This window comes from Salmo salar, chromosome ssa14, assembly GCF_905237065.1.
Source record: "Salmo salar chromosome ssa14, Ssal_v3.1, whole genome shotgun sequence".
Lineage (NCBI taxonomy): Eukaryota > Metazoa > Chordata > Actinopteri > Salmoniformes > Salmonidae > Salmo > Salmo salar.
In genome coordinates, this window is record NC_059455.1 from 80,642,171 (window position 1) to 80,669,612 (window position 27,442).

At 43.6% G+C, this 27,442-nt stretch overlaps 1 protein-coding gene across 1 annotated transcript in view; it reads left to right on the plus strand.

Moving 5' to 3' along the window:
- The window catches only part of LOC106570400 (CUB and sushi domain-containing protein 3-like), a 725,317-nt gene that overhangs the window by 428,766 nt on the left and 269,109 nt on the right, over positions 1-27,442 (plus strand). The window contains 1 exon segment of the mRNA XM_014142665.2: positions 14,902-15,090. Within this exon segment, the coding sequence (XP_013998140.1) occupies positions 14,902-15,090 (189 nt within the window).

A 27,442-nucleotide genomic window follows, 5' to 3' on the forward strand; every position in this document is an offset into this window, starting at 1 on the left:
ATTATTTAATTTGTGACATTGACTTGACTGCCGGTTATTGGAGGGAAACGATTTCCTCAACATCAATGCCATAGTAAAACGCTGTTTTTGGATATAAATATGAACTTGATAGAACTAAAAATGCATGCATTGTCTAACATAATGTCCTAGGAGTGTCATCTGATGGAGATTGTAAAAGGTTAGTGCATCATTTTAGCTGGTTTTATGGTTTTGGTGACCCTGTCTTTGAATTGACAAAACATTACACACAACTCTTGTAAATGTACTGTCCTAACATACTCTAAATTTATGCTTTCGCCGTAAAACCTTTTTGAAATCGTAAAACGTGGTTAGATTAAGGAGATGTTTATCTTTCAAAGGGTGTAAAATAGTTGTATGTTTGAAAAATTTGAATTTTGACATTTATTTGGATTCAAATTTGCCGCTCTTGAAATGCACCTGCTGTTGATGGAGTGCACCACGGGTGGCACGCTAGCGTCCCACCTAGCCCATAGAGGATATACATATAGTTGAAATCGGAAGTTTACATACACTTAGGTTGGAGTCATTAAAACTTGTTTTTCAACCACTACACAAATTTCTTGTTAACAAACTATAGTTTTGGCAAGTCGGTTAGGACATCTACTTTGTGCATGACACAAGTAATTTTTCAACAATTGTTTACTAACAGATTATTTCACTTATAATTCACTGTATCACAATTCCAGTGGGTCAGAAGTTTATATACACTAAGTTGACTGTGCCATTAAACAGCTTGGACAATTCCAGAAAATGATGTCATGGCTTTAGAAGCCTCTGATAGGCTAATTGACATAATTTGAGTCATTTGGAGGTGTACCTGTGGATGTATTTCAAGGCCTACCTTCAAACTCAGTGCCTCTTTGCTTGACATTATGGGAAAATCTAAAGAAATCAGCCAAGACCTCAGAAAAACATTGTAGACCTCCACAAGTCTGGTTCATCTTTGGGAGCAATTTCCAAACCACGTTCATCTGTACAAACAATAATACGCAAGTATAAACACCATGGGACCACGCAGCCGTCATACTTCTCAGGAAGGAGACGTGTTCTGCCTCCTAGAGATGAACGTACTTTGGTGCGAAAAGTGCATATCAATCCCAGAACAACAGCAAAGGACCTTGTGAAGATGCATGAGGAAACAGGTACAAAGTTATCTATATCCACAGTAAAAAGAGTCCTATATCAACATAACCTAAAAAGCCACTCAGCAAGGAAGAAGCCACTACTCCAAAACCGCCATAAAAAAAGCCAGACTACGGTTTGCAACTGTACATAGGGACAAAGATCGTACTTTTTGGAGAAATGTCCTCTGGTCTGATGAAACAAAAATAGAACTGTTTGGTCATAATGACCATCGTTATGTTTGGAGAAAAAAGGGGGAGGATTGCAAGCTGAAGAACACCATCCCAACCGTGAAGCACGGGGGTGGCAGCATCATGTTGTGGGGGTGCTTTGCTGCAGGAGGGACTGGTGCATTTCAGAAAATAGATGGCATCATGAGGGTGGAAAATTATGTGGATATATTGAAGCAACATCTCAAGACATCAGTCAGGAAGTTAAAGCTTGGTTGCAAATGGGTCTTCCAAATGGACATTGACCTCAAGCATACTTCCAAAGTTGTGGCAAAATGGCTTAAGGACAACAAAGTCAAGGTATTGAAGTGCCCATCACAAAGCCCTGACCTCAATCCTATAGAACATTTGTGGGCAGAACTGAAAAAACGCGTGCGAGAAAGGAGGCCTACAAACCTGACTCAGTTATACCAGCTCTGTCAGGAGTAATGGGCCAAAATTCACCCACCTTAATGTGGGAAGCATGTGGAAGGCTACCCAAAATATTTGACCCAAGTTAAACAATTTAAAGGCAATGCTACCAAATACTATTTGAGTGTATGTAAACTTCTGACCCACTGGGAATGTGATGAAAGAAATAAAAGCTGAAAAAATAATTCTCTCTACTATTATTCTGACATTTCACATTCTTAAAATAAAGCGGTGATCCTAATTGACCTAAGACAGGGAAGTTTTACTAGGATTAAAAGTCAGGAATTGTGAAAAACTGCGTTTAAATGTATTTGGCTAAGGTGTATGTAAACTTCCGACTTCAACTGTAGGTATTGTAGCTTAAATCAGAAATGTCCTTCAGGATGTCATCCCTTCTGAGATTAAAAGGAGAAAGATGTTGACAATGTTTGTTGACAGTATTTTAACAAACAAATAGGGATGACCTACTGGGCACAGACGTCAATTCCACGTTGGTTCAACGTCATTTGGGGAGTGGGGAGAAAGTTTTGATCCAAAGCCATAACGTGGATGAATAATCCATTGACAGCTACTGACACATTCTCAATTAGTCTGACTTAGGCTGTCATTGTAAATAAGAATTTGTTCTTAACTGACATGCATAGTTAAATAAAAGTTAAATTAAAAATGTTAATTAACCATTTAAATTAAAAAGCCATAAAGTCATCAATCAATTAATAGCAAACGTTTATATTGTTCCTCGCTTTATCGTTTTCTTTTTTGAGTATGCACTGTTGTCAAGCAAACTCCATCAATTTGAGTGTAAGTGTAGATGACAGGAACACTACTCATGGAAAAGTTTCAAGTGACATTATATTATCATGACCTTCTTGATATAACTTGGAGTATGCACTGCTGTCAAACAATCCTCATGAATAAACATGAAATGTGGATGGGATGTGTTGACGTGTTGATATGGATATACATGGCTTGTGACAGGTGGGCTACATCCCAAATGGCACCCTATTCCCTTAAAGTGGAAATCAGCATTAGAAACAATAACAAAGCGTCCTCCCGCTCCTGTTTTGGTAACAAGCTGAGGGATCGTAATGGTTTTAACCATGTTTTGAAGCTATATTGTGTTTGTTTACATTTACTTTGATTACAATAACATTGGAGTAAAAGAAGGTCAAAATTGGTTGTTTTTTAGTTGTAGTTTTTTTTACCCCTTTTTCTCCCCAATTTCGTGATATCTAATTGGTAGTTAGTCTTGTTCCATCGCTGCAACTCCCGTACGGACTTGGGAGAGGTGAAGGTCGAGAGCTGTGCGTCCTCCGAAACACGACCCGAAACACGAGCCGCACTGCTTCTTGACACAATGCATGCTTAACCCGGAAGCCAGCCGCACCAATGTGTTGGAGGAAACACCGTTCACCTCGCTACCGTGTCAGCGTGCATGCACCTGGCCTGACACAGGAGTCGCTAGAGCGCGATGGGACAAGGACATCCCGGCCGGCCAAACCCTCCCCTAACCCGGACGACTCTGGGTCAATTGTGCCTTGCCTCATGGGTCTCTCATGGGTCGCAATCCAGGATCTGTAGTAACACAGCTAGTGCCTTAGCTGTGCCACTCGGGAGGCCATATTTCGGTGGGGTACAACAGTTGAACTAAGCTCACAAGACATTTATAAGTTATATTCTTCAATAATCAAGTCCAAAAATGGATGCAGCAACTGCTGATTTCCTCTTTAATAATGCAAAATATAACCAGATCCTATGGGCCCTGGTCAAAAGTAATGCTAATACACTCGTTCAAACAGATGTCACAAACACACACGCACACACACATGGTATCCCCAAAGCAATACCAATGTAATGGCCATGGTGCTTTGTCAGACTGCAAAGAGACATGGAGTTGTGTGCATCAGGGTCTGTCATGGTGCTCTTCGAATTCGCTACAATGTTATCCTCAGTCCCCTTCATATGGCAAGACCTTGCATAGTATATTTTAGAGAGGAACAGCTAGGCTAGAAACCTATATGTTGAAACAGAAGGTTCACTTATAAATGTGTGCATAATGGCATGGTGTTTTATGTAGGCTACACTTCTAATGATTACTATCTTGTGAATGTAAGTCACTGACTGCATGGAGAAGGATTGCGTGTCCCTGTCGGGCTCAACGGCTGCCCCCAAACCCCTGTCATGGACCTTGCATAGCCACGGGGCAGGGGTCAGGTGTTCTGGTAAAGCCCATCTTAGACAAGTCATTTTACGTTCTATTATTATAACAGCCAACAGGTCTAGCCACTTGCCTCTATAAGTTTAACACGTGGTAGCCTAAATTAACGGTATAGCTGAGACAAATAACCTATAACAGAGAAGATGCCCCTGTTTTGGGATAACCTATGCATTCTTCATTCCTCCCATCCTTGAAGACATTACAAATAGATGGATAGTGACAGGAGATATTACGCTAGGCTACTAACCAAATCATGTCAGATCAGTGATTATTTCTTTATAGCCTATATAGCCTATCATAATTTATCTAATAGGCCTATATTTAGATTAATAATTATTTCAAGAAAGGGAGAATCCATCCATGAATATATTCAAACAGCGCCTCAGATTAGCTGCTTTGTGCATGCAAAAGTGGTCCTTGAGTTGCCTCTCCTCCCACAGACACGTTTGCGTAAAACCCCTGTTTCATTGTTTATTCCTCCAGCAGCCGTTTCGATAATTTACTTTCACTTGCCCTCTGTAACGTATGATTAACCTTCAGGTTAGGGTACTCAATCTAGTGGGCCACTATAGGTTTATAATGGGCTGCACAATAGCGGTGTTGTAGCAGATTTGGAGAGCAGCTTGACGTGGAACATGTACACACGCATAGCCCTCAGTCTCCACCACGATGCCAAGATACTTTGTTTTATTGGGTGTGCAGACATAGCCTACTGGCCTATAGTCGTTAGAAGGAGAGTTACAATAAGGGGGAAACACTACTGTTAGTAATGCACCATGGATAAGGTTGTGAATAGTTGCCATTATGCTCAGATTTGTTGCAAGATGTTTGCCTAGGCTACGCAGCAGAACATTGTATAGCGAATACAGTGACAAGACAGTTTTTTATTTGTGCAAATAATGCACCATGGCCGTTAGAGTGTATGCAAACAGTCTGAAAATGCCAGTGGGAACTTGGTGTGTGTGCGTGTGTGCGTGTGAGATGTTTTAGGTCATTAGATTGATAAGCGTGAGTGAGCAGTGACGCCTGTTTGAACGACTGTATTAGATCATTAGATTGCAGTGGCGGTCAGTGCCATATAAGATGAGGGAGGACAATTATTTTTTTTAGCATGGCCTTATTTCTATTACAGCATATTGGATGACTGTCATTCATATTCCATTCAACTAGCTCAATGTAACATCAATAGGTTTAGGTTACTACATGATACTAAAACGTTCCCTGTACCCATCATGAGGTTGCTACAACCTAGCCTATGAATGAAAGTTTACATCGTAGGTCGAGAGAAATTTGAGTAATCAAGGTGCAGCCACATAAACTCAGCAAAAAAAGAAACATCCTCTCACTGTCAACTGCGTTTATTTTCAGCAAACTTAACATGTATAAATATTTGTATGAACATAAGATTCAACAACTGAGACATAAACTGAACAAGTTCCACAGACATGTGACTACCAGAAATTGAATAATGTGTCCCTGAACAAAAGGGGGGTCAAAATAAAAAGTAACAGTCAGTATTTGGTGTGGCTGCAGTGCATCTCCTCCTCATGGACTGCACCAGATTTGCCAGTTCTTGCTGTGAGATGTTACCCCACTCTTCCACCAAGGAACCTGCAAGTTCCCAGACATTTCTGGAAGGAATGGCCCTAGCCCTCACCCTCCGATCCAACAGGTTCCAGACGTGCTCAATGGGATTGAGATCCGGGCTCTTCGCTGGCCATGGCAGAACACTGACATTCCTGTCTTGCAGGAAATCACGCACAGAACGAGCAGTATGGCTGGTGGCATTGTCATGCTGGAGGGTCATGTCAGGATGAGCCTGCAAGAAGGGTACCACATGAGGGAGGAGGATGTCTTCCTTGTAATGCGCAGTGTTGAGATTGCCTGCAATGACAACAAGCGCAAGCCGATGATGTGGTGACACACCGCCCCAGACCATGGCGGACCCTCCACCTCCAAATCGATCCCGCTCCAGAGTACAGGCCTCGGTGTAACGCTCATTCCTTCGACGATAAACGCGAATTCGACCATCACCCCTGGTGAGACAAAACCGTGACTCGTCAGTGAAGAGCCCGTCTGGTGTTCAACCTTCCCAAGTTCTCTCACGTCACCCCGCTCCTCCGCTCTCTCCACTGGCTTCCAGTTGAAGCTCGCATCCGCTACAAGACCATGGTGATTGCCTACGGAGCTGTGAAGGGAACGGCACCTCCATACCTTCAGGCTCTGATCAGGCCCTACACCCAAACAAGGGCACTGCGTTCATCCACCACTGGCCTGCTGGCCCCCCTACCTCTGAGGAAGCACAGTTCCCGCTCAGCCCAGTCAAAACTGTTCGCTGCTCTGGCACCCCAATGGTGGAACAAGCTCCCTCACGACGCCAGGACAGCGGAGTCAATCACCACCTTCCGGAGACACCTGAAACCCCACCTCTTTAAGGAATACCTAGGATAGGATAAAGTAATCCTTCTAACCCCCCCCCTAAAAGATTTAGATGCACTATTGTAAAGTGGTTGTTCCACTGGATATCATAAGGTGAATGCACCATTTTGTAAGTCGCTCTGGATAAGAGCGTCTGCTAAATGACTTAAATGTAAATGTAAATGTAAGAGCACTTTCTGCCAGTCCTGTCTGATCCAGTGATGGTGGGTTTGTGCCCATAGGCGACATTGTTGCCGGTGATGTCTGGTGAGGACCTGCCTTACAACAGGCCTACAAGCCCTCAGTCCAGCCTCTCTCAGCCTATTGCGAACAGTCTGAGCACTGATGGAGGGATTGTGCATTCCTGGTGTAACTCGGGCAGTTGTTGTTGCCATCCTGTGCCTGTCCCGCAGGTGTGATGTTCGGATGTACCGATCCTGTGCATTTGTTGTTACACATGGTCTGCCACTGCGAGGACGATCAGCTGTCCATCCTGTCTCCCTATAGCGCTGTCATAGGCATCTCACAGTACGGACATTGCAATTTATTGCCCTGGCCACACCTGCAGTCCTCATGCCTCCCTGCAGCATTCCTAAGGCACGTTCACACACATGAGCAGGGCCCCTGGGCATCTTTCTTTTGGTGTTTTTCAGAGTCAGTAGACAGGCTTCTTTAGTGTCCTAAGTTTTCATAACTGTGACCTTAATTGCCTACCGTCTGTAAACTGTTAGTGTCTTAACGACCGTTCAAGAAGGGCATGTTAATTAATTATTTATGGTACATTGAACAAGCATGGGAACCAAGGAGATGATCGTGGACTTCAGGAAACAGCAGAGGGAGCAGCCCCCTATCCACATCGACGGGACAGTAGTGGAGAGGGTGGAAAGTTTTAAGTTCCTCGGCGTACACTCCTCGGCGTACACATCACGGACAAACTGAAATGGTCCAGCCACACAGACTGCGTGGTGAAGAAGGCGCAGTAGCGCCTCTTCAACCTCAGGAGGCTGAAGAAATTTGGCTTGTCACCAAAAACACTCACAAACTTTTACAGATGCACAATCAAGAGCATCCTGTCGGGCTGTATCACCACCTGGTATGGCAACTGCTCCGCCCATAACCGTAAGACTCTCCAGAGGGTAGTGAGGTCTGCACAACGCATCACTGGGGGCAAACTACCTGCCCTCCAGGACAGCTACACCAACCGATGTCACAGGAAGGCCAAAAATATCATCAAGGACAACAACCACCCGAGCCACTGCCCTTCACCCCGCTATCATCCAGAAGGCGAGGTCAGTACAGGTGCATCAAAGCGGGGACCGAGAGACTGAAAAACAGCTTCTATCTCAAGGCCATCGGACTGTTAAACAGCCATCACTAACATTGAGTGGCTGCTGCCAACATACTGACTCAACTCTAGCCACTTTAATAATGGAACAATTGATGTAATAAATGTATCACTAGCCACTTTAAACAATGCCAATTTATATAATGTTTACATACCCTACATTCTCCTCTGTTCCTCTGGTGATGTAGAGGTTAATCCAGGTCTTGCAGTGCCTAGCTCCACTCCCACTCCCCAGGTGCTCTCATTTGTTGACTTCTGTAACCGTAAAAGCCTTGGTTTCATGCATGTTAACATTAGAAGCCTACTCCCTAAGTTTGTTTTACTCACTGCTTTAGCACACTCTGCCAACCCGGATGTCTTAGCCGTGTCTGAATCATGGCTTAGAAAAACCACCAAAAACCCTGAAATCTCCATCCCTAACTATAACATTTTCCGCCAAGATAGAACTGCCAAAGGGGGCAGTGTTGCAATCTACTGCAAAGATAGCCTGCAGAGTTCTGTCTTGCTATCCAGGTCTATACCCAAACAATTCGAGCTTCTACTTCTAAAAATTCACCTTTCCAGAAACAAGTCTCTCACTGTTGCCGCTTGCTATAGACCACCCTCTGCCCACAGCTGTGCCCTCGACACCATATGTGAATTGATTGCCCCCATCTATCTTCTGAGCTCGTGCTACTAGGTGACCTAAACTGGGACGTGCTTAACACCCCGGCCATCCTACAATCTAAGCTTGATGCCCTCAATCTCACACAAATTATCAATGAATCTACCAGGTACAACCCCAAATCCGTAAACACGGGCACCCTCATAGATATCATCCTAACTAACTCGCCCTCCAAATACATCTATGCTGTTTTCAATAAAGATCTCAGCGATCACTGCCTCATTGCCTGCATCCGTAATGGGTCTATGATCAAACAACCACCCCTCATCACTGTCAAACGCTCCCTAAAACACTGTTGCAAGCAGGCCTTTCTAATCGATCTGGCCGGGGTATCCTGGAATGACATTGACCTCATCCCGTCAGTAGAGGATGCCTGGTTATTCTTTAAAAGTGCCTTCCTCACCATTTAAAAAAAAGCATGCTCCATTGAAAAAAAAAAATGATCCTTGGTCCTTGGTTCACTCCAGACCTGTCTGCACTTGACCAGCACAAAAAATCCTGTGGCGTTCTGAATTAGCATTGAATAGCCCCCGTGATATGCAACTTTTCGGGGAAGTTAGGAACAAATATACACAGGCAGTTAGGAAAGCTCAGGCTAGCTTTTTCAAACAGAAATTTGCATCCTGTAGTACAAACTCAAAAAAGTTGTGGGACACTGTAAAGTCCATGGAGAATAAGAGCACCTCCTCCCAGCTGCCCACTGCACTGAGGCTAGGAAACATTGTTACCACCGATAAATCCACTATAATAGAGAATTTCAATAAGCATTTCTCTACGGCTGGCCATGCTTTCCACCTGGCTACCCCTACCCCGGTCAACTGCCCGGCACCCTCCACAGCAACCCACCCAAGCCCCCACCATTTCTCCTTCACCCAAATCCAGATAGCTGATGTTCTGAAAGAGCTTCAAAATCTGGATCCCTACAAATCAGCCGGGCTAGACAATCTGGACCATCTCTTTCTAAAATGACCTGCCGAAATTGTTGCAACCCCTATTACTAGCCTATTCAACCTCTCTTTCGTGTCGTCTGATATTCCCAAAGATTGGAAAGCTGCCTCTTCAAAGGGGGTGACACTCTAGACCCAAATTGCTACAGACCTATATCTATCCTACCCTAACAAACAGATTACCGACCATTTCGAATCCCACCGTACCTTCTCCGCTATGCAATCTGGTTTCAGAGCTGGTCATGGGTGCACCTCAGCCACGCTCAAGGTCCTAAACGATATCATAACCGCCATCGATAAGAGACATTTCTGTGCAGCCGTATTCATCGACCTGGCCAAGACTTTCGACTCTGTCAATCACCACATTCTTATTTGCAGAATCGACAGCCTTGGTTTCTCAAATAATTGCATCGCCTGGTTTACCAACTACTTCTCTGATAGAGTTCAGTGTGTCAAATCGGAGGGCCTGTTGTCCAGACCTCTGGCAGTCTCTATGGGGGTGCCACAGGGTTCAATTCTCGGGCTGACTCTCTTCTCTGTATACATCAATGATGGCGCTCTTGCTGCTGGTGATTCTCTGATCCACCTCTACGCAGATGACACCATTCTGTATACTTTTGGCCCCTCTTTGGACACTGTTGTAATCGGCCTGTGTGTAGCTGGTGTAGAATGTCAGGCGCAGGACAGGAGATATGAGTAATCAACGTAATTTACTCAAGATTCACAAAATACAACACAATATACCTAGCCCACAATAACGGACCGTATACAAGACAAACAATTACTCACAAACAAACATGGGGGAACAGAGGGTTAAATAATGAACAAGTAATTGGGTGATTGAAACCAGGTGTGTAAGACAAAGACAAAACAAATGGAAAATGAAAAGTGGATCGACGATGACTAGAAGGCCGGTGACGTCGACCGCCGAACGCCGCCCGAACAAGGAGAGGGACCGACTTCGGCGGAAGTCGTGACAACTGTGCTAACTTACCTCCAGATGAGCTTCAATGCCATACTCCTCTCCTTCCGTGGCCTCCAACTGTTCTTAAATGCAAGTAAAACTAAATCCATGCTATTCAATCGATCACTGCCCGCACCTGCCCGCCCGTCCAGCATCACTACTCTGGACGGCACAAACTTAGAATACGTGGACAACTACAAATACCTAGGTGTCTGGTTAGACTGTAAACTCTCCTTCCAGACTCACATTAAGCATCTCCAATCCAAAATTAAATCTAGAACATACCCTCGTAAAACTGACCATCCTACCGATCCTCGACTTCAGCGATGTCATCTATAAAATAGCCTTCAACACTCTACTCAACAAATTGGATGCAGTCTATCACAGTGCCATCCGTTTTGTCACCAAAGCCCCATATACTACCCACCACTGCGACCTGTACACTCTCGTTGGTTGGCCCTTGCTTCACACTCGTCGCCACACCCACTGGCTACAGGTTATCTATACAAGTCTCTGCTAGGTAAAGCCCCAGGTTATCTCAGCTCACTGGTCACCGTAGCAGCACCCACTCGTTGCACGCGCTCCTGCAGGTATATCTCACTGGTCACCCACAAAGCCAATTCCTCCTTTGGCCACCTTTCCTTCCAGTTCTCTGCTGCCAATGACTGGAACGAACTGAAAAAATCTCTGAAGCTGTTCTCAACTAGCCTCCCTGGTTAAATAAAGTTGAAATTAAAAAAATTAAAAATAAAATATAATGTTTACATACCCTACATTACTCATCTCATATGTATATACTGTATTCTATACCATCTACTGCATCTTGCCTATGCCGTTCGGCCATCACTCATTCATATATTTTTATGTACATATTCTTATTCATTCCTTTACACTTGTGTGTATAAGGTAGTTGTTGTGAAATTGTTAGGTTAAATTACTTGTTAGATATTACTGCATGGTCGGAACTAGAAGCACAAGCATTTCGCTACACTCGCATCAACATCTGCTAACCATGTGTATGTGACAAATAAAATTTGATTTGATTTGGAAGCATTGTTTAAACCCATAATAATCTTTGAAAGACAGGGTCCTGAAAAAGGGACATTTATTTTTTTGCTGAGTATACAAACATGATCTCTTTGATCGCTGTATGATTCCTACTCACATCTACGCTCTCCCCTCCTCTCACCTTTTCCCTTCGCTTGTGGACTTCAGTGCACAACATATCAGGTCTGTGACCAAGTGAAAAAATCTTTCCCAGCCAAACCTTCATATCATAAACGCTACACACAGCCAACATCGTTGTCACCATAGCTACTTGAACTAACTTGTTAGTAAACCCGCTACAATCATGCAGTACAGTATACAGTCAGCAAGCAGTTTAGCAGTTACACCGGTGGGCCCCGGTGGTAATAAATTAATAAAACCGAAAGCTTACCATGACTTGAAAGAGTTCCAGTGTTGGATAGCCATAGCCAGCTAGCTAACATAGCATGCCTCTCTGTTTGAGCCGGGTGTTTGAGTAGGCTAAACTAGCTAGCTGCATTCGCTAGCTAAGTAAGTGAAAGCAACAAAAAAATACTACTAAATATATCTCTCTCTCTTATTCACTCGCTTCTCCATTTTTGAGGAAATTAATTTGTACAAACTATTGTCTTTCTCTTTGAGTCAACTACTCACCACATTGTATACACTGCAGTGATAGCTAGCTGTAGCTTATGCTTTCAGTAATAGATTCATTCTCTGATCCTTTGATTGGGTGGAACACATGTCAGTTCATGCTGCAGGAGCTCTGATAGGTTGGAAGACATCCTACAGCAGTTGTCATGATTACTGTGTAAGTCTATGGAAGGGGGTGAGCTTCACGAGCCACCTAGGTTTTGTATTAAAGTCAATGTACCCAGAGGAGGACAGAAACTAGCTGTCCTGCGGCTACACCATGGCACTACCCTACGGTGATGTTGAGACTACTGTAGACCTTCATTGCAAAACAGTGTGTTTCAATAAATGATTTGGTGACGTTAATATACTGCTCAAAAAAATAAAGGGAACACTTAAACAACACAATGTAACTCCAAGTCAATCACACTTCTGTGAAATCAAACTGTCCACTTAGGAAGCAACACTGATTGACAATAAATTTCACATGCTGTTGTGCAAATGGAATAGACAACAGGTGGAAATTATAGGCAATTAGCAAGACACCCCCAATAAAGGAGTGGTTCTGCCGGTGGTGACCACAGACCACTTCTCAGTTCCTATGCTTCCTGGCTGATGTTTTGGTCACTTTTGAATGCTGGCGGTGCTTTCACTCTAGTGGTAGCATGAGACGGAGTCTACAACCCACACAAGTGGCTCAGGTAGTGCAGCTCATCCAGGATAGCACATCAATGCGAGCTGTGGCAAGAAGGTTTGCTGTGTCTGTCAGCGTAGTGTCCAGAGCATGGAGGCGCTACCAGGAGACAGGCCAGTACATCAGGAGACGTGGAGGAGGCCGTAGGAGGGCAACAACCCAGCAGCAGGACCGCTACCTCCGCCTTTGTGCAAGGAGGAGCACTGCCAGAGCCCTGCAAAATGACCTCCAGCAGGCCACAAATGTGCATGTGTCTGCTCAAACGGTCAGAAACAGACTCCATGAGGGTGGTATGAGGGCCCGACGTTCACAGGTGGGGGTTGTGCTTACAGCCCAACACCGTGCAGGACGTTTGGCATTTGCCAGAGAACACCAAGATTGGCAAATTCGCCACTGGCGCCCTGTGCTCTTCACAGATGAAAGCAGGTTCACACTGAGCACATGTGACAGACGTGACAGAGTCTGGAGACGCCGTGGAGAACGTTCTGCTGCCTGCAACATCCTCCAGCATGACCGGTTTGGCGGTGGGTCAGTCATGGTGTGGGGTGACATTTCTTTGGGGGGCCGCACAGCCCTCCATGTGCTCGCCAGAGGTAGCCTGACTGCCATTAGGTACCGAGATGAGATCCTCAGACCCCTTGTGAGACCATATGCTGGTGCAGTTGGCCCTGGGTTCCTCCTAATGCAAGACATTGCTAGACCTTATGTGGCTGGAGTGTGTCAGCAGTTCCTGCAAGAGGAAGGCATTGATGCTATGGACTGGCCCGCCCGTTCCCCAGACCTGAATCCAATTGAGCACATCTGGGACATCATGTCTCGCTCCATCCACCAATGCCACGTTGCACCACAGACTGTCCAGGAGTTGGTGGATGCTTTAGTCCAGGTCTGGGAGGAGATCCCTCAGGAGACCATCCGCCACCTCATCAGGAGCATGCCCAGGCATTGTAGGGAGGTCATACAGGCACGTGGAGGCCACACACACTACTGAGCCTCATTTTGACTTAAGGACATTACATCAAAGTTGGATCAGCCTGTAGTGTGGTTTTCCACTTTAATTTTGAGTGTGACTCCAAATCAGACCTCCATGGGTTGATAAATTGGATTTCCATTGATTATTTTTGTGTGATTTTGTTGTCAGCACATTCAACTATGTAAAGAAAAAAGTATTTAATAAGATTATTTCATTCATTCAGATCTAGGATGTGTTATTTTAGTGTTCCCTTTATTTTTTTGAGCAGTGTATATTTACTATAGTTTTATCTAAAAAGGATAACTTTTTTAATGTTTTACTATTTTTATTTGAATGAAATTCACTGAGGAGGATGGTCCTCCACTTCTTCCTCTGAGGAGCCTTCACTGTTAGAGTGATGGCCATTTGTTTGTTTTGCTCCTACTTTTTACCGCCCGCACACACACACACACACACACACACACACACACACACACACACAACCTGCCCATCTCTACCTATGTATGTAACCAAGGTTCCTCCTTCTGAAAATAATCTGTGGCACAACCTCTTCCTACTGTGCCTAATACTTAAAGTAATTATTGGTTATTGTGTGCTAAAAGAGCAAGGATTTCCTTGTTACTAAAGCCAATTCTAAAGTATAGTTTCACCAGGTCATCAAACTCAGGTATTTCAACAGTCGCGGGCACAGAAACAGGGAGCTAGGGAGGCATGCAATTAACCATATCCCCTATGTTAATCTTGAAATATAACTGCGACTTCATTCTCGCAATATTGCCACTTTATTCTTGAAAGATTGCCACTTTATTCACCAAATTTCATTTGGACTTTATTCTCAAAATATTGCAATTTATTTACTAAGTACTATCGTGCAAATCTCCAAGTACCACCGCCCCTCGTGTTTTATTTTTCTCTTCCGTACTTATTAACTTGCCACAACTTCTCCTCCTGTTCTTTACAACTTGGAGTAGCATATGTACTGCATTCAGTCAAGCCCTGTTGATGTGAATGTACATTACAGGTGACTACACTGTTTCAAAGGTTTTTATTGACATTTTATTATCACTTTATTATGCACTGGAATGTCAATTACATTATTGATCTTGTTTATCTGACATGTTTCATCTCCTTGTTCTTTGGAGTACAAACATACGTATGCTCTGCATTCAAACAAACCCTCATTGAATGTACATGATCCAAAAGTTTGACATAACACCAGTTCTCTCCTCCTTCTTCAGAGTACAACTTGGAGCCGTGTGAGGACCCGGGGATGCCACAGTTCGGACAGAGGAACGGCTACGGCTTTGGCATCGGGGACACCCTGACGTTCTCTTGCAACATGGGCTACCGGCTAGAGGGGGTGCCAGAGGTCATCTGCCTGGGTGGAGGGAGGCGCATGTGGAGCGCACCTCTGCCAAGGTGTGTGGGTACGTGGTCACCTGTTTTCATTCCCTTACAACAATTGTTACAATGCTTGTGGTTGATATGATTTTATTTTATATGTAATTACAGTGATTCTCAGTGATGGGCTTTCTGAAAACCTTACTGTCAACTCCTTCATTCCTTCCATCTCTTTCCTCAATTCCTCTCAAATTGCATTGGAGGAATGGATCCAAGATCCTTTTGAGAGGAGTTATTGAGGAAACAAAGACGGAGGTAGCAAGGATTTGACAGATAGTAAGGTTTCCAGACAAAGCCTTGCGCCTGCATGTTTAGTCTTAGCTAAGTGATTGATCTTCAAACAACAGCTTGATTAGCTGAATCAGTTGTTTCACTGCTGAGCTGGGACAAAAACCTGCAGTACTCTGGCTCTCCAGGAGCATGGTTGAGGATCACTGATCTATATTGTTCACCATGGACGTTTCCTTGCTTATTGAGCACTGAGAAGGAGTAGGGAGGGCCTACACTCTTAAAGAATTAAGGTTCCAGTTGAAACCAAATAGGTTTCTTCAGAGCGATCACATAGGGGAACCATTTTAGGTTCTCCGAAGAACATTAAATGGGATGGTTATATCCATGAGTGTTAATTTAACTCTTTACAGTGTTACTCGAACTCTTGAATCAACACTACTTAAAACTTCTTGGGGCTATGTGGGACGCTAGCGTGCCACCCGTGGTGCACCCTATCAACAGCAGGTGCATTTCAAGAGCGGCAAATTTGAAACCAAATAAATGTCAAAATTCAAATTTTTCAAACATACAACTATCTTACACCCTTTGAAAGATAAACATCTCCTTAATCTAACCACGTTGTCCGATTTCAAAAAGGTTTTATGGCGAAAGCATAAAGTTAGATTATGTTAGGAGAGTACATTGACAATAGCTGTGTGTAATGTTTTGTCAATTCAAAGACAGGGTCACCAAAACCATAAAACCAGCTAAAATGATGCACTAACCTTTTACAATCTCCATCAGATGACACTCCTAGGACATTATGTTAGACAATGCATGCATTTCTAGTTCTATCAAGTTCATATTTATATCCAAAAACTGCGTTTTACTATGGCATTGATGTTAAGGAAATCGTTTCCCTCCAATAACCGGCAGTCAAGTCAGCACCACAAATTAAATAATTAAAATTAGAAAACATTGGTAAAATATTATATTGTCATTTAAAGAATTATAGATTTACATCTCTTGAACGCAATCAACTTGCCAGATTTAAAAATAACCTTACTGGGAAATCACACTTTGCAATAATCTGAGCACTGCGCCCAGAAAAATATGCTTTGCTATACAGACAAACGGCCATGTTGGAGAGATCTAAAATCGAAAATACTATGTAAATAATCCATTACCTTTGATTCTCTTCATCAGATGTCACTTCCCGGAATCCCAGGTCCATAACGAATGTAGTTTTGTTCAAAAAAGCTCATCATTTATATCCAAAAAGATCCGTCTTGTTAGCACATGATCTAAGCCAGCCGGACTTCTCGTCATGAACGAGGGGAAAAAATATATTTACGTTCGTTCAAACATGTCAAACGTTGTATAGCATAAATCATTAGTGGCTTTTTTAACCAGAACATGAATAATATTCAAGGTGGACGAATGCATTCTCTTTTATAACGTATTGGAACGAGGGTACCCAACATGAACTCGCGCGCCAGAGTCTAATCGGCCATCACCGTTCCATGGCTCTTGTTCGGTCAGATCTCACAGTAAAAGACTCAAAACACTTTGTAAAGGCTGGTGACATCTAGTGGAAGCAATAGGAAGTGCCAAAACATTAATCAACCCCTGTGTGTTTCAATGGCATAGGCTTAAAGGTAATTCAACACATCAGGTATCCACTTCCTGTCAGAAAATGTCTCAGGGTTTTGCCTGCCAAATGAGTTCTGTTATACTCACAGACACCATTCAAACAGTTTTAGAAACTTTAGGGTGTTTTCTATCCATATATAATAAGTATATGCATATTCTAGTTACTGGGTAGGATTAGTAACCAGATTAAATCGGGTACGTTTTTTTATCCAGCCGTGAAAATACTGCCCCCTAGCCCCAACAGGTTAACACCAATGTGTTATGCTATGTGTATGCTATGAAAGGGACACATCTGAAGGCTTCCATACATTTCAATAACCTTTTAGAATTCTGAAGAACCTTCGATGCCACGTCAAGGACCCCCACTTAACTCAAAGGTTCTTTGTCAGGCAAGAGTTTTCCAAAGAACCTTAACAGCTGAGGAAGAACCATTTAAGAACCTTTGGTGTTGGGTACTCTGTTTAAGATATGCCACAGTAAACCCGAAGACACACGCAAAGACAGACAGTCAGGCGGACAGACAGGCAGGCACACAGCTAGATGCATAGAGCCCTGTGTCTGTGTCTGGCTTTCTTGATCTGTCTACATCAAACCCAATCTGCCCCTTGTCCTCTGTCCCTGTAGGGGAGTGTCTCTGTGTATCACTAACAAGCTGGGAGAGGTCAGATGAGTTGTCAACAAGGCTAATGCAAAGAGACTAGCATGACTGCATGCTGTTTAATAGAGATACTGTGGAGTGAGCTATGAATCTCACTGTCACAATGTACCAAGCAAACCCCAGTCTGCTACACCACCTATGCAGTGGGGTACCCAGACCTTGGTTCGTTGGTATTTTTCTTTCAAGTAGTTTAGCTCCACTTAATTGAGCCATGGAATCATCCCAGAAGTGCACATTCCACCCATCTGGCACTTCAGGCAGGTTCAATCAATCATTCAAAAGTATTTGATAAAAACAAATAATATTTGAACCCAGGTATTTCCCCAGTATCCTCCTCCTCAGATGAGGAAACTAGCGCTCTTGTTCCCCCACCAAACCTGCCTCTTCCAGTTTCTACAGTACGTACTGCGGCGTCCTCCCTGGTATGACACCAGCTGCTCGAGGAGTATAGAGATTTACAATTCATGCTATCATGTGGAGATGTTCCTGGATTGTATCTCTCCGTGCATTCTGCCACACGGAGCCAAGTAAAAGGAATCCAGCAACCGCTAAACATCCATCAAATCCCAGACGTGTCTGAATAAAACACTATCCGCTGGAATTTATCCACACATGTATAATGTCCGGGCCCTAACTGCCGGGAATAAACAGATTTGTAATTATAATAATGGAGAACTTTTCAGATATTTCCAACGGAGCCCAAAAATAAAATAATTCAGGGCTGGGAAGGTCACAAGTAATTTTTCATATTAATTGAAAAAATAATGATATGCATTTGTCAACGCTGTGAGTGCGTGTCGTTTGTTTACTTGCCTTGTTTCTGTCGTTTCATTTTTCATGGTGTTCGTTGGTGCCAGATCTGTAATCTTGAGAGTGACTAGAAAAACAAGGCTGCTAATTTGTGTTTTGGCATGACTTTTCAAAATGCCATCAGGTATACTATACACTTCTTGTGTAGAGTACACAGTGGGCAGTGACAAAAACAGAAGAATCTGTGCACAGAATACTTTTTGGGATGGTCTATATCTGTAACGGTTGTCTGTGGAAGAAGGAGTAGACCAAAGCTCAGCGTGGTACGTGTTCATGATGTTTATTTTAACTTGAACACTGAAACAAAAAACCAAAGTGGAACAAAACGCAACAGCTCTGTCAGGTGAACACACCAAACAGAAAACAACTACCCACACCAACCCTGTGGGAAAAGGCTACCTAAGTATGGTTCCTAATCAAAGACAACGATAGACAGCTGTCCCTGATTGAGAACCATACCCGGCCAAAACAAAGAAATACCAAAACATAGAAAAAGGAACATAGAATGCCCACCCTAGTCACACCCTGGCCTAACCAAAATAGAGAATAAAACCCTCTCTATGGCCAGGGCGTGACAATATCCTGGAAGTTTAGCCTTTTATCATCAATACAGTGGGCAATGTAAGCTTTTTGGGAGGCTAAAGGAGTGTGGGATGTGGATTAAAACCTACAGTGTATGAATCATGTGTGGCACAAGCATCATGTGTGGCACAAGCATCAAGTTTCCCAGCCATCCATCACAAACTGTATCCACCCCAAAACAAAATGACTAAATTGTAAAAAAAAAAAAAAAACATGTACACCATGCTCTCTGCATTCATGAACGTCCTATTCCTCTTGGCAGCACTGTACAATCCGCACTGTACCATCACGACGGTCTAATCTTGCACTGTACAATCCATACTGTATGTAAAAAATCAACCCACCTTTATAAGACATGAACAGATGTAGGATCTTAATTTGATTCTTCCTTTCCTGCACATAATCCACGTAATAATTTACATTTCCTGTTGCTGCAAGATTATTTTCCTGCTGTGGCAAACTGACTCAGATTAAGATCCCATATCTGTATCCAACTGGGATGCTTTTACCCAATCAACAGACATCTGTACTTTCCTTCTCTCTTCAGTTTAATGATATTCTTCGAGATGAATCTCTCCTGACTGTAAAATGTGTTTCCTCTTCCAATCTGTTTGTTATAGGCACATTCATCACAGCAGGTGGCATTTATGAGGGATGCCATGCCCCTTCCACTGGGTGCAATAACAGTCACGTGATCACATATTACACAACCTTTTCGTATAAGGCGAGAGCGTAAAATGTGGCTCCATTTGTTCATTGCTGTCACTAACACCTGTTAGAATGGGTGGCAACAAGAATCGGTGCATCACTGTTATAGGCTAGGTTGGTGGATGCGTAATACATTTACAGTTGAAGTCGAAAGTTTACATACACTTAGGTTGTAGTCATTAAAATTCGTTTTTCAACCACTCCACAAATTTCTTGTTAACAAACTATAGTTTTCCAAGCTGTTTAAAGGCACAGTCAACTTAGTGTATGTGAACTTCTGACCCACTGAAATTGTGATACAGTGAATTATAAGTGAAATAATCTGTCTGTAAACAATTGTTGAAAAATTACTTGTGTCATGCACAAAGTAGATGTCCTAACCGACTTGCCTACAAAAGTATCTATATCCACAGTAAAAATGAGTCCTAAATCGACATAACCTGAAAGGCCGCTCAGCAAGGAAGAAGCCACTGCTCCAAAATTTATTCTTAGGGCGAGGAGTTCTGCCAGTGGGACACCTGTCGACAACTTCGGTGAAATTGGAGGACGCACAATTCAAATAAATAATCATAAAAATGATGGATATTAAACGTACATACAAGTGTCTTATATTGGTTAAAAGCTTAAAGTCTTGTTCATTTAACTGCATTGTCCGATTTACAATAGGCTTTACAGCGAAAGCATGCCATGCGATGTTTGAGCATGCCATGTTTGAGGACGGCGCCCCACATCAAAATATTTTTCAACCAGCACATGCTTCATAAAATCACAAATAGCGATTAAATATTCACTTACTTTTTGAAAATCTTCCTCTGATTTGCAATCCAAAGGGTCCCAGCTACAACATGCATGCTCGGTTTGTTAGATAAAATCCTTCTTTATATCCCAAAAAGTCTGTTTAGTTGGCGCCATCGATTTGAGTAATCCACGCGTTCAACATGCAGAGAAAGGAATCCAAAAAGCTAACGCTAAACTTTGTTAAAACAAGTCAAAATACATTTCTATTTAATCCTCAGGTACCCTAAAATGTAACTAAACAATAATAGTTCTTTCCGTATGAAATATGTTCAAAAGAAACGCAAAATAAGCAGGTGCGTGTCCTCTTCGTCACGCGCACAGACTGATTTCCAACTCTGATTCCCAATACTAAAACTCAAAATTCTTCCTCGTTTGGGAAGAAACAAGTCTGAAACCTTGCAAAAAGACTGTTGGCATCTAGTGGAAGCCATAGGAATTGCTATTTGGGAGCTGGATTTGGATATGATCCTCTACATTCCGTTGGAAGAGCATGGGCGCTCCAAGATTTTTTTTCGGTTGTTTTTTCTTTGGATTTTCTCCTACCATATCAATTGTGTTATAGTCTCATACATTATTTTAACATTTCTACAAACTTCAAAGTGTTTTCTATCCAATGGGCCTGAGTAACAGGCAGTTAACCTTGGGCACATCAGTCAGACAGGAAGTGGAGAAAAATAAACCCTAGCCTGAAGAAGATCATTTTTGATCATTGATGAGCCCTCTGATAGACATGGAGTAAACATTTACGATATGGGCTGCGTCCCAAATGGGTGGTGCCATTTGACACACCCATCGGTTTGGATAATTGCATTCAGTGTAAGTCTTAGAACAGAGACAACAACAATAGACTACTGGTGAATGGAAGGATGCAGGTCCTCTGGAATAAAGCAATAGAGCCCTAAAGTCTGAGTCCCAGATGCACCCTATTCCCTTTATAGTGCTCTACTTTTGACCAGAGCCCTATAGGGCTCTACATAGGGAATAGGGAGCCTCTTTGGTGGCATTCTCTGTGTTTATAATGAGGATATCATTTTTTCACTGCTAGTGTACATACACTAGAACATACAAACTAACGAGAGAGCCATTTTGGGCCTCATTAGAGAAACCTTCGTCTTGACAACACCACAGATAAGAGAAAGAAGAGACTTGTGTGTTTTGGGGATAGAGAGGAAATAATAATATTGCTTTATTAGATTGAGGTCGATTTCGATCATTTTGCATTGGCCCTAAGGGTGTTATGTACAGATAACTTCCAAAATAAAGGAAACTACAATATAAAGTAGGGTGATGGGCCATCACAATCCGCCAGAACAGCTTCAATGCGCCTTGGCATAGATTCTACAACTGTCTGGAACTCTATTGGAAGGATGTGACACCATTATTTTTGCAGTTACCTGTATGTGATAAGCAAAGAGAGAAAGGCCTGAGGGGATGTAGATTTTAATAATAGATCTACACATTTTGACAAACTGTGACAGTTTGTCCCATCAGCATTCCACATGGGGTATAGTGTAGACACCAATATTCTCAAATCAAAATGGCCACCCCATATTTGTCACAAACCAGATATTTCAACTGGTTATATTTGTTGTTTCTCTTTATCCTCGGTGTGCTTTGAAATCTCAGTGCTGTGACAGCATGATTCCTATGGTGGTCCTGTGTGGCTCAGTTGGTAGAGCATGGTGTTTGCAACACCAGGGTTGTGGGTTTGATTCCCACAGGGGACCAGTATGGGAAAGAAAAAAAATGAAATGTATGCATTCACTACTGTAAGTCGCTCTGGATAAGAGCGTCTGCTAAATGAATAAAATGTAAAATGGTCCTACTGTGAAGCGGCTCCTATTGGAATGCAATATGAAACATTTAATCTTTACTAGCCATTGGATATTCACATATTCATTGTGGGTAAAGAGACACCATTTTGATAAACATTGCTCTGAGGCAGATTGGTATCTCATTATCTTAGTTCTGACTCAATAAACTCAGTTTATTATGACACACACTCACACACACACACACACACACACACACACACACACACACACACACACACACACATTGCCGTTTCGTGATCCAATGACTTGTATAGTGAGTATTATCAATTATTAATATAAAGGTATCAATCCCACACTCTTTTTCTCTTCCTAAAGAAGTCAAAGGATTGATTGCTTGCTATAAAAGCAGGAGGAATATATTGGAAAGAAAAGCAGCAGCCTCAAATGGCCATCAGTTGGTTTCAGAATGCTCAGCTCATTGTTCTGTTGTTGTACCAAATAACCCATATAATAACCCACACAGAGATGAACATAATCATTAGCATAGATATTAAAATAATATTTTGACTGTGAATTAAGTCTGAATTTTGATACATTGCTGGGGTTCTTTTTAACCGGCAGGGGACATCCCTCCCTGCAGTTTATTTTATGACTGTGGTTCTGTTCCAAAAGCCACCATATTCCCTACATAGTTGCACTACTTTTGACCAGAGCCCTACGAGCCGTGGTGAAAAGTATTGCACTACATAAGGAAAAGGGTGGCTTTTGAGACGCAACCAATGACTCACTGTGATATGGATCGTGTCTGTTCCATCAACTGGTTAATATGCGTTAGCACATCTCTGAGGGTGCAGAATATATTTTCCCTTCCATTAGATTAAGTCTAAAGGTGTTCACTCTTTTTGTTCCTGGAATACAGAGACACCAGTAGTCATAATACTATGTTTCCTACCAGTTAAAATGTTAAGTACATTAAAACTACCCAGGTCATACCCTTATTGTTACCCTATAATAATGGCTATAATTATAATTTCATTTATTGCATTTATTTGTTAGGGACCTTGGATATCAATCAACATTCCTGTAAATGTGCCAGCTGGCTAGTTTTCAACTGTAGTCCCTGGGAAGGTAGATAAAAGCATTTATACTTAGAACACAATGTTTGTTGAAATCCACGAAACCTAATGAAATCTGATAGTTTTGGACACTTCTGTCTCAGAGATCAGTGCAGCGACAGGTGCATGGTATCCAGCTGCTGGGATGAAGAGCCAGAACAGACACAGTGGTTTGTTTCCCTGTCTAAAGCCAAAAAGCAGAGAGAGAGACAGTACCTTAACTGCTGAGTTGCCTGCAGTGTGGTGATGGCTTAAAGAGGATCCTCCACACTCCATCTCCTAATGGCATCGCTTTATCATCGTCTGTAGGCTCCAACAGAGCATATCCCTCCCTCCTTCCATCTTTCGTTCCCTCTATCTCTCTCTGTCTCTCTCTCTGTCTCTCTCTCGCTCTCTTTCTCTCTCTCTCTCTCTCTCCCTCTCTCTCTCATGCATCCCAGTGCCTAATTTATTTCACTTCCACCAAACAGCAAAAGATGACTATCTACATTACAGACCTTAGGTACATGCACTACAGTGTACATGTGTGTGCATGTGTGTGTGTGTGCGAGTGAACGGTGAAGAGCAAAAAATAAAAAATAACATGAACATGACGCACCTTATCTTTAGTGGCGATGGCGCCAGCAGTGACACTCTACTCATATCTCCCATGATCCTCCCCTTCAATTTGCTCCCTCCTGTTATTCTTTTGGACACATGGTGTGTTTGCCACAATGGGACTGTCCCCTTATCTTCTCTTGACACTCCCAGATGATAAAAGAGGAAGGGGAAGTTAATACACAGGCTGTGTCCTAAATCACACCCTATTATCCCTATAGTGCACTACTTTTGGGCCCTGGTGCACTAAAGAAAGAATAGGGTGGTATTTGGGAGGCAGCATGTGTGGAGTAGAGTAGAGATTCTTCCTGGGGGGTCACTGTGGAGAGACTCCAGGGAGTTGGTGATGTACCGGGATATACAGGATATGACTGATATGGTTGAGTGGACTGAATGGGCCTAGAGACCTGGGGGCAGATCTATAGATGACGCCATGAATGGTGAGGTTCAAGTTCAGCGACACATACCCTTTTTAATTAGAACACACACATACACACACATGCAGCTTTGCTGACTTGGCCAACCATAGATGAGCCCAGCTGAGCATGTAAGTGTGACATTTTTACAGGATGTTTTTAGGGGTAGAGCCTTTTAACTCAGCCCACCAACATGCTCTGGGTTTGCAGTATGTACATGCTCCTACCTCCTCCCAGTCCATGCTCCTCCCTCCTCCCAGTCCATGCTCCTCCCTCCTCCCAGTCCATGCTCCTCCCTCCTCCCAGTCCATGCTCCTCCCTCCTCCCAGTCCATGCTCCTCCCTCCTCCCAGTCCATGCTCCTCCCTTCTCCCAGTCCATGCTCCTCCCTCCTCCCAGTCCATGCTCCTCCCTCCTCCCAGTCCATGCTCCTCCCTCCTCCCAGTCCATGCTCCTCCCTTCTCCCAGTCCATGCTCCTCCCTCCTCCCAGTCCATGCTCCTCCCTCTTCCCAGTCCATGCTCCTCCCTCCTCCCAGTCCATGCTCCTCCCTCCTCCCAGTCCATGCTCCTCCCTCCTCCCAGTCCATGCTCCTCCCTTCTCCCAGTCCATGCTCCTCCCTTCTCCCAGTCCATGCTCCTCCCTCCTCCCAGTCCATGCTCCTTCCTTCTCCCAGTCCATGCTCCTCCCTCCTCCCAGTCCATGCTCCTTCCTTCTCCCAGTCCATGCTCCTCCCTCTTCCCAGTCCATGCTCCTCCCTCCTCCCAGTCCATGCTCCTCCCTTCTCCCAGTCCATGCTCCTCCCTCCTCCCAGTCCATGCTCCTCCCAGTCCATGCTCCTCCCAGTCCATGCTCCTCCCAGTCCATGCTCCTACCTCCTCCCAGTCCATGCTCCTCCCTTCTCCCAGTCCATGCTCCTTCCTTCTCCCAGTCCATGCTCCTCCCTCTTCCCAGTCCATGCTCCTCCCTCCTCCCAGTCCATGCTCCTCCCTCCTCCCAGTCCATGCTCCTCCCAGTCCATGCTTCTTCCTTCTCCCAGTCCATGCTCCTCCCTCTTCCCAGTCCATGCTCCTCCCTCTTCCCAGTCCCTGCTCCTCCCTCCTCCCAGTCCATGCTCCTCCCTCCTCCCAGTCCATGCTCCTCCCAGTCCATGCTCCTCCCTCCTCCCAGTCCATGCTCCTCCCCTCCCAGTCTCTGCCCATTTTATCTTTGAACAATGATGCAGTAAAAGAAGGGCACACAACAGTGTAATCAGTGTAATCAGGTCAGATTGCATGAAGGCAAGGAGTTCCTCCCTTCTTTATTATTGTAAATGTCTATATGTTTTTCTGTTTGATATTCCATCAAGCCCAGTCCGGGGGGAGACAGAGCTTAAGTATTTTGCTCTGATGACGTCAGCTAGGCTGTGCCTCTCTCTTTCTCACTCTCTCTTAGCATTAATAAGCAGTAGGATTTTAATTTGGGAGTAAATGGATAACAGAGGACTTTCATTGATTAACATTAGGCAAAAGAAGTGTTGCTCCGGTTTAATCCTGCTTTAATGCAACATCCAGGAGTCAAACTGTGGGGATTTTGGAAAGGAGGGAGAGAAGAGTAGAGGAAGATACCTAGTCAGATGTACAACTGAATTAATTTATTTAACTAGGCAAGTCAGTTAAGAACACATTTTTATTTTCAATGACAGCCTAGGAACAGTGGGTTAACTGCCTTGTTCAGGGGCAGAACAAGAGATTTTTTATCTTGTCAGCTCAGGGATTTGATCTTTCAACTTTTCAGTTACTAGTTCACCACTCTAACCACTAGGCTATCTGCCGCCCCAGTTGAATACCTTCAACTGAAAAGTGTCTTCCGCATTAAACTCAACCCCTGAATCAGAGAGGTGCGGGGGGCTGCCTTTAGGAGAGGCGAGGAAGAGTGATATATGTACTGTGTAGATCTCAGATTGGGATTTCTGTACACAGGAGTGTCGGTAAAGTAGGCTAAAGCTTTGTTGGTGTTGTCTATCCATTTACAGTATCAAGCCAAAGTAGAAAAAGTCAAAAACAACTTGAATCCATTGTTCTTTTGGGATCCTCTAAAGCTTTTTGGAGTCTTTGAACAAACATACTGTATCAGGTGGGAAGATTTGTGAGCAGGTTGGGGTTTTGTTTCCTGTGTGTTTGTGATTATATAAAGCCTATTCACACCGACCGACAGACACGTAGGCAAACACTCATGCATGCATACACACACACAAACACCCTCTCTCCCTCTCTGAAGTGAGAACAGGTGGCTGTGTGTAAATAATTGGAATTGCACTTGAGAATTCTTTTTGTCTGATTATCTGTCTGAGTAATTTTAGCTTTTGACCTAAACTGCACTGCATTGCAGATTCCTTTCCACCTGTCTTTTGTTTCCCTCGGCTCACAAGTTCATATTCCATCATAAAGCAATTTTGGGAATGTTTCGCCTGTGTCACTCGCTGCTGCATTTACAATGGATTTGTTTCCCCACCTTACTCACATTTTCTAATGTGCTTGTTTCCTTGTTTACAGGAGCACTAGCTCCCTTCATTGTCGAGCTGAAATCCATCATAACCTATGGTGTTGCCTCAGATTTGTATTACTAAGGGACCAGGCTGTCTGCAGGCTACAGGGGTTGGGGTTTACCCAGTAGGATGTAAGTAGTCTTGTCTAAGCCAAAACGGTCCGTAAGGCAGGAGCCTATGTCCTGTTTCTGTATTGCTAAGCAGCTTGATGTTCAAGTACACCACTGTCACGTGTGCTCCCACTCCGGCCTCTCGGTCACCAGGCTGCTCGTTATGGTGCGCACCTGTCATCATCGTTACACGCACCTGCGCGTCATCACTCACCTGGACTCCATCACTTCCTTGATTACCTGCCCTATATGTCTCACTCCCTTTGGGTCCTCATTGTTTTTGTTTCCTGTCTGTGCATTGTTCCAGTGTCTTGTTTTGTATTATGTTTAATTTATTTATTTATTAAAACACTCGCTCCCTGAACTTCCTGACTCTCAGCGCACATCGTTACAACCACCTGGACAGGAAGCTAGTCTATCG